The sequence below is a fragment of the Buceros rhinoceros genome, unplaced genomic scaffold (assembly GCF_000710305.1).
Source record: "Buceros rhinoceros silvestris isolate BGI_N320 unplaced genomic scaffold, ASM71030v1 scaffold166, whole genome shotgun sequence".
NCBI lineage: Eukaryota > Metazoa > Chordata > Aves > Bucerotiformes > Bucerotidae > Buceros > Buceros rhinoceros.
In genome coordinates, this window is record NW_010415584.1 from 81,169 (window position 1) to 89,391 (window position 8,223).

Here is an 8,223-nt window from a genome sequence, read left to right on the forward strand (position 1 = left end):
AATGCTTTGTCAGAGAGCAGCTTGGGCACAGATGCTGGCAGCTTCAGGGTGCCTTTGTCTGTCCTAGTTTGGCAATGAGGGTCCTGCACAGTACAAGTCCTGTGAAGGGCTGGAGGCAAAGTTGGCTTGGGCAGGATGCTGCATTTTGGGCAGAAGAGGGACGCTGTAAGGAGAAGTCTATGACTCTGCCTCTCTTGTCCCTGCAGCTCTTTCAGCAAAATATCTCTGCTGTGAGGACCTGGTTTCTGCAAAAGATCAAGTGGGGGGTGATTGCCGGCATAGCCAGCCCTTCCTTCCAGGACTGCTGAGAGAGGGTCACGCTGCTTGCTGTCTCCTCCAGCCACCACTGATGATCCCAGGTTGTTTCGAGCAGGTCACAGTTTGTCCTGTCACCTGTGGGGTGGGAGATGAATCTCTGAATTTCAGAGCACTTGCCCTTTCCTCCACTGGTCTCTGGTTTCCACTGCCACCTGCTGTGGTGGCAGGTGGAGTATTGCACAACCTTCTGCCTTGGGTAATCCTCTCCTGTTTTGTAAACAGCCATCCTCTGCTGTCAGTTACTTGTGAAAAGCACCAAATGAGATGCTAAACTGCTCTGCAGCCCCTAAGAAAGGAGGGGCTGGGGGTGCAATACCTGCCATGGGATTTCAAACTACTTCCTAAGCAGACTGGAGCGAGAGAGGGTCATACCCATCACCTTGGAAAAGGACCAGGTTGAGCATTCAGAGATTTCAGTGCCTTGCTAATTGTTGGGAAACATTAATATCTGCAGGAAACAAATATTTCTTTTATAGTTCTGTTTGAGAATAAATGCACTTCTGATTTCAAGGACTTGGCTCTGTCTTGTGGAAGGGGGATTTCTGGTCAGGACAGGTGAGAATTGCCTCAGCATCTCCTCTGAGCTCTTCTCATGGCTTTCTGACTCCATGTAATCCCCTCTTGCTTGTTTTTATCTCAGCATGCTCTCCAGAGCTCTTCATGTCTCTTCCACCTCCTTCTATGCATGCAGCCTCCCTGCCAAGAACACTTTGTGTGCTGAAGATTTTCCACATTTGAGAAGCCACCTTAAACCCCTGTGACAGACTCATGTCCATATGCCACCTCTGGAGAAAAATCTTCTCATCTTCTACTGCTTCCTTCCAGGATGCAGCTATGTCATTTTTCCCCTTCTGTACTTCCATTGCTGCTACTTTCTTCCTGGCCTGTTGTTATGGGGTCACCTCAGTTGCTGCCTCGCCAACATGCCACCTCTAACAGAAGAAAGCACCTACAGCGATGAACGTAGGAGCTGATGGCTATGCTGGTATGACCATTTTGTTGCAGCCTCTTCAGTCAGGTGCTTTTTGGGAAGAAGGCTCCTCCTGCATAGCTGTCAGAGGGCAAACTCCAGGAGTGGTGTTGGCTGAACTTACAATCAGACCTCGCATGTTTTACAGCAGCAGCAGTTAGGGTGTGGGAGCGTTAGTACAGTACCCGTATAACTGCTGTTTCCGTGGGACATGAAACTTCTGCTTTCCTTTCCATTTTTTTCCTCCCTCCCTGTCACTGTGGTCAGGCTTTCAGGGCACTTCCTGTGCTATTTGTGGCACTCCTTTTCCTGGGTAACTTCTCTTCTAGTATCTCAGCCCTCAAGCTGCAGAGTGTTACTGCCCTTCATGTTGCTCCCTCTGCTATTCCCTTTTGACCTGGTTCCTCCTCCGTTAGAACTGAAACGATTTTGTCCTAGTTGGTCCAGCAACTCCTGGCCAAAGAAATGCTGACAAAACTCCCCCAAATCTGCCCTTCCCTGGGAGACTGGTGGGAGAACTGGAGGCCCTGGTGCAGCCCAGTTTGAGAAAGGTCACGTGAAGGCTGAAAGGGGATGACCTAACCCTGAACACTCAAATAGAACTGAACCGAGCTTGGGAGGAAAAGGGTGTTTCAATCAATTCCTTTTTATCAACTGAAACTGGCTTCAGGTTTTACTCTGTACACAAATGAGTCTTTACTTTCTAAGTAACACCTAATAGTCACACAGGCTCTGAAGATTCCCAAAACACAGAGTTCCAATGCATGCAAATACGAATTTCGATGTGGCTCAGCCTCTTTTGGAATTCATCGCTTTAAGCAATGGAAGCAGGCTCTCAACTAGGTGGACAATTAATGTTCTCTGTTCTCCTGGTACGGTAAGCCAGCATAAAAGTCTGAACGTCTATCAGCTGATGTCTAAAGCATGCTATGAACTAACTCCAGGAGGTGGGTTACATTTTCTCTCTAGATGATGTGTACACACGAACTTCCCTTGCAGGAGCAGTGTCTACACTTTCTGCCGCAGTGGTTGCAACATTTTCCTGTCATGTAGTGTCAAGTCATGGTAGTGAAACCATAAACATGAGGCTCCAGAGTCCTAGCACTGGTGAGTGCCTGTGGCAGTGCCCTCAGGACTTGCAGCAAGCAGGTCTGCCATGCAGCTTCTTGCTCTGAAGTTTAAGAGTTGGCTGGTTTTCCCTCAAAGCAAGGTTCTGTAATCTTTCCAGGTAACCATGATTCATCAGAGCTGCCTCTTGTTTCAAACTTTCCCGGAGTGTCAGAGTGGTGTGGGGTAGGGGCTTAGTATTTAACTGTGCTTTAATGTTAGCACTGAATCCCCAAATCAACTTTTCTTGTGGCCGGTTTGAAGTCTGGGATCTACAGTGCTCCATGCCTTTATACTTTTTGTGCTTGGTAGTGTGGATAAATCCTTGCCCTGCAGCAGGCTGATTATTATCAAGAGAACTGGGGGAAAGGAGGTGGAATAAATAGGATAAAGCAAAGCCACAGTAATACAAACCATATGTAAATTAGGCTATGGGATACCGTAATAGGGATGTAATGGAGAGGGAAAGAAAAACAAGATGAGTCCTATTGTTGTTCAACAGCAAAAGCTAGCATGGGTCTGCAGTGGTAAATCCACTTTTCCAGGGCTGCAGAAAAGCAGTTATTTTCCAAAGCTCAGCATGTGCCCTGCCAAGGCACTGTGAACATCCTCCCTTCGATGGCCACAGTGAATCTCTGGCCCTGTGGCCAGCCAAGGGGTGTCCGAGGTTCAGCTGAGGCAGAAGGGCAGGGAGCTGCAGGGCTGGTTGGTGCAAGCCCGCCTCTCTCCGAGGTCAAGGGAGCTCCACCATCACTCCCTGCCTGCCCACAAACCCTTGGCAAGCGAGTCTGGATGTCTCCACCATCTGTGCAAAATCCTTCCAACCACTTAGATCAAACATCGACTTCAGTAAGATGCAGGGCTCCTGACTGACCTGGCATAGTCCATATGGAGTAGCTGCCACAGATAGTGACTATCTTGACACTGATTAATCACTTCTAGTTGAGTATTTGTCCCCAGTTACTTGACACAGTTCTTCCCTAATAGCTTTTGAATAGTTCTGGGGTAGTTGTGTGACCGTGGCTTTGGGCAATAGCCCATCTGATGACACACATTACCTACTTCAGTGCAGGCGTGGCTGCTTTTCATCACACTAACTTGGTCACTATCTTTTGGTGTTGTTTTTTTTTTTTTCTTTCCCCTGTGTACACCAGTATCTGTCCTTTTTTGCCATGGGAAACACCTTAGGTGTGCTGGATTCTGCTTCGTTTAGGTGGCACCATTTGCTTGAACTGCGCTATATAGCACAGCTATACCCAGGTAGAGCCTGTCTGTGATTCCACCTCTGTGTCCTTACCTGTCACTGACAGTCACAGGCATGACAAGCAATCTGCATTACTGATGCTCCTTGCTTTGAAACTAGCAGCTAAATGATCTGTAACTAGAGTCAATCATGGCTCAGCCAGCCAGCAGCGGAGCTGTCTGACACCCCAAACTAAATGCAGAGTTTCTCTTCTCTGAATGTTCTCTTCAAAGAGACGAGATCCAGAAGCAGAGGCAATAGGTCTTCCAGGCTGAGCTTCCATCAAGAGCAAGAGTATTACACCCACGTCGTATGGGGAAGCAGCAAGAGTGAGAGTTACAGGTACCAAGGCATTCCAGTTATGACCACACTGGTTTCTCCAGTCCTGCGCCAGCCTGGGGGCAGGGTGTGTGTGGCTCAGCACTGTCTCTCTCCAGGGTCAGTCAGGGGCTGCTCTGTGAGGCGGTGACTCACCGGTTCCAGGAAACAGTCTATTTGTGGAATCTGCAGCAAAAGGATCTTAAAACCATTTTCAGATTTTTTCCCCCCATTTAAACTTGTGATTTATATTAATTGTTTTCCCCAGCAGAATAGCTGGAAAAATTAAATTTTTGAGACATTTCCTTTTGCTTTTCCTACCAACTCAGACAGCTCTTCAGGTCTGGACAGCTGACTGACCTGCCGAGTGTAAGGACGGGCAATGTGTCAGCTGAACTCCAAGGACTCAGTAACTGCCTACACACCCTGAGCCCAGAGCGCCGCTGGAACGGGACGTGGTGTAAGCTGAGTTCACCACAGGTCACTGCTAACTGTCATGTTAGCTGAGCCGGTGCTAGTTAGGAAGCCACGCACTGGAAGTTCTTGTGGTGCTCCCCTTCTCTAGCTCCACTCATACTGCATGATGTAAGCACCAGCATCTCAGGAACGCTCTCTCCCGTCTGATCCACGACTTACAACTGAATAGTTTTTACAGATGGTTCTTCCACTGTAAATAAGACCTGGTTTGTTTAATCTTGAAATAGTTCTTGCCGTGTTCCTTAGCCTCCATTTGCAGATAGACTTGGGGAACTGCTTAGGATGACTACCGAGGCCTCTCTTCTGGGCAATAGCTGTCGATCTACCTGTGGTAGTTCATTAGCCGTGACCTTGAAATCACCATGGATGCAGGCAGCCCTATCTGTTTTACTGGCTATCACCAGCTGTCTCGTCCCAGAGTTTTCAGCTAACTTTTCTTTTTGGCTGGAGTTCACAAATTATTTTCTTATAATATAAGCACATACAAGAGGTTTTGTCAGTCCAGCTACATTGTGGTTGTCTTATGCTATGTAATACCTTGCTGGAGATCACAGAGCTTGAGTATTCGCTGTCTGCTGCTGCATTACTTATATGATAATAATATTCAGGAGAACGAAGATTACTGGGGCACGTGTTTTAGAAACACAGGTTTTCTGTAACACCTCCTTCCTAAGAGATCTTTGATGACCCCCCTGCCCAGTAGGTTGCCAGCACAGTGAATCGTGTTTCATTTCAGATGTTATTCTTGTCACTGTATAGGATTCCAAATAATAATTTTGTCTCTTGTGAACCGAAAGAGGGAATTGCATCGCCATCATGGCTTTCCACAGTCATTGCACGTCGTCGTATGCAAGCTGAGGAATATGACGTTAACCAGCACTGACTTGCTAAACTGGTGGCTGGGTTTGATTTGCCAGCTTGCATGTTTCTGCTTGTCCCCCATCCCTTGCAGTTTCTATATGGCTCGTCCTTGAACGAAATACAATGTGTGGTGTTAAGCTGTCCCTCATGACAGAAGCAGCGCATCCTTTGAACGTCCTTCAGGCTGTACTCTCCACTTGACCCCTGAGCATGGCTGTTGGATGGATTTTCTGATGCTCCCACTCTCTCCAGCATCTTCAGTGAGTCTCCATTGAAATGGTAATTTCTAGAGCACACTTCAGGCTCATCTCAGCTTTAGATAAAAATTAAATGTGGATCGCTTCATTCTGCATATTGAATACTAAAAGATGCACTCATTTGTCCTCTCTGCAGACACACGATGCTCTGCCAATTGCCTTAATCCAGGCACAGAAGCAGTCAGCAATTGTTTCCATTCACTTTTGATTCCAACTGTAAAAGGAAATACCTGCAATCACGAGCAGCTTTTCAGAACAGGGATTTTGCAGAACTTGCCCAATTTCAACAAACTTTTTGTCTGCTGGCTTAATGGGCACTATCTGACTGCACATCAGGGTGTCGGTTTTATCTCCCATTGTGCTGCCATGTGGTTTTCATCACAGAGATCATCTGTTATTTTAGGATTTCCCCATCTGTCAGTAGCCCTGCCAAAGAAGTCCAAACCATCCCCCCTGCCCCCCCCCGCCCAGCTCTCCCCACCATATTTTAAACTTTTCTTTGTAAGTGGATTGCTCACTGGCCTGATATTGCAGCTTATATTTAATGCTAATTTTCAGAGTAGCCATTCCCTATTCCATCTACTTCTAGACTCATATCCCATCCTCGTTTCACATTTTGCGACTTCTCTATTTATGTGGTGTTAATAATACCCAGCAACCCTATGGCTGGATCCCCAGGAACACTTCTTAGTTATCTGCAGAAAGACAGGAGTCGATACGGGAATGCAGTGCCATTTATCAGAGCAAGGGAAGGCAGGGAGCTTTATTAGAAGGCTCACGGCTGATTTAAATTAATATTGCCATCTGCGAGGTTTTACAAAGCTTCTTCCAGAAACAATAGCTTGTCTGCACTGTAAATTAAGGACGGTATTGAGATGTAGTGGCTTTTGTAGCAAGGCATCAAATACAGATTCAGGCACGACCATATAGCAGCTCTAAGCCCAGCTGGGGTGTTTGCGCTTCTCCCACCTTGCTGCCTCCAGCGACCCTCCCACCCCAGGAAAGGTGTGAAGTCCTGGGCTCTGACTGCTCTGTGAATCTCTGGTATTTACTCCCTGTGCCTGGCGGTGTGCAGCTTGTTCCTGGGATAATTACGGCACTGAGGCCCGAACAGACGGGTAAAATCTCCATGTGTGTTCAGAAGAGCTCAGTCATAGATAAACCTGGTGTTACCTGCCATGGCTAAGCACTTCTCTGCTGCTTCCCAGTGTGGTGTAACTGGCAGCATGCAAGGGTACAAAGGCAGAGAGTCATTTGCGCTCTCCAGTGCTTTGGAATTATGGGATGTGAAGCGTGACTTTCCAGAAACTGGGCTCCGAATTTCACAGAAGTTTCAGGTATTTTGCCAATTTCACCTGCGCTAATCTGAGGCCACCCTGGCAAGCGATACACTGATACAACCCAATCTCCTCTTAAATATCTAGTCCAAACTATACCTTTCATTACCTCCTTTTTTCTTTTCTTGTTTTGTGTTTTTAAACATTTTTTCAAAACAATTACAAGAAGAGCAATCCACTCGAGCATGTCTAGAACCCAGGCAGCTTCCATTTTCACTTCCCTCCTTGTGCTCTGCAACCCTCAGTGACGTGCAGTGAGAAGCAGGAGTGATGAAACACGACACTTGGCGTTTCCGGAAGTTTCTCACTCTAGGTCCTTGAGTGAACCCCATGCTGCGTTCTCCGGCACGCCTGGCCTCCTGAAGATGCCCAGGAGAGAAGCTCTTCCCCTGAGGACACTCGTGGTGCTGCTGCAGCTGCTGCTTGTCCCATCGCGGCTGGCAAGTTGCCTCCTCAACCCCTGTTTGGAGGTACGTGATCTCTAAACGAGCTCAAAATCCTTCTGTTTCTCTGGGGTACCTTTTCTCTGTATTTGGGAGATTTGTGCATCAGGTCTGTTAGCTGTCTTACGAAAGCCCGTCTTTTTTCCAAGGCTGTTACCAAAGCAATTGAAGTATTTGAAGTAAATGCTGGTCTCAAAAATATCTGAGAACCGGAAACAGCAGCATAATTGTTTCTTCTTGTTGGCTTTCAGTACCACTGAGGTTACTGCAGAACAGTTAATCTCACACGGATTATGCTTCCCTTGGAAAAGATCCAAGCCTTATCTATAATTTCTGCAAAACACAGTATTTTTGCCTGATTTGTACCGTAGAGTGATTTCCCCAGTACCCCAAGTACCTGGTACTGATCAACTGCCTTTTTCAGGCTTTTGCTGACAATTATTACTTAGAGAATATCTTTAGTGAGAACTACTGCTTAACTGCGGTGTAACAACGCTGAGAGCTGATCCTGGACACACAAAGCATCCTTGTGTGCTTGGTTTGCTGGCTCTCACAAAGGTTGCTGCCGGTTCATCCGCAGCCTCAAGGAACATTGTCCTGTAGTTCTGCACCTGCTTCATCCAGCAAGAAATGCAGGTCTTGCTGGGGAGTGGGACTGGCTCTATTAGAAGCGGGAAAGAAGCTCAGGATATATGAGATTATCTCCTAAAACTCAGGGCAGCTCATTTAGAAATTAACTACAAGGTTAGTCATTCTGCTCCTGCTTTCCTGACAGTGTAATTTTCTGGCACTTCATGAAGAGCAGATGTTGACCGTGATTGGATCTGCCACTGTTACAGGTCATCCCTAACAGAGCTTTCAGATGCACAGGACTGAACATCTCTGGAGCTCC

General features: G+C 47.0%; 1 protein-coding gene across 1 annotated transcript in view; it reads left to right on the plus strand.

The window, feature by feature from the left end:
• Positions 1-7,253: 7,253 nt before the first annotated feature.
• The window catches only part of TLR4 (toll-like receptor 4), a 4,672-nt gene continuing 3,702 nt past the window's right edge, over positions 7,254-8,223 (plus strand). Inside the window, exons 1-2 of the mRNA XM_010137451.1 lie at positions 7,254-7,358; positions 8,171-8,222. Of these exons, the coding sequence (XP_010135753.1) occupies positions 7,254-7,358; positions 8,171-8,222 (157 nt within the window). The remainder of the gene's footprint in view (positions 7,359-8,170; position 8,223) is intronic.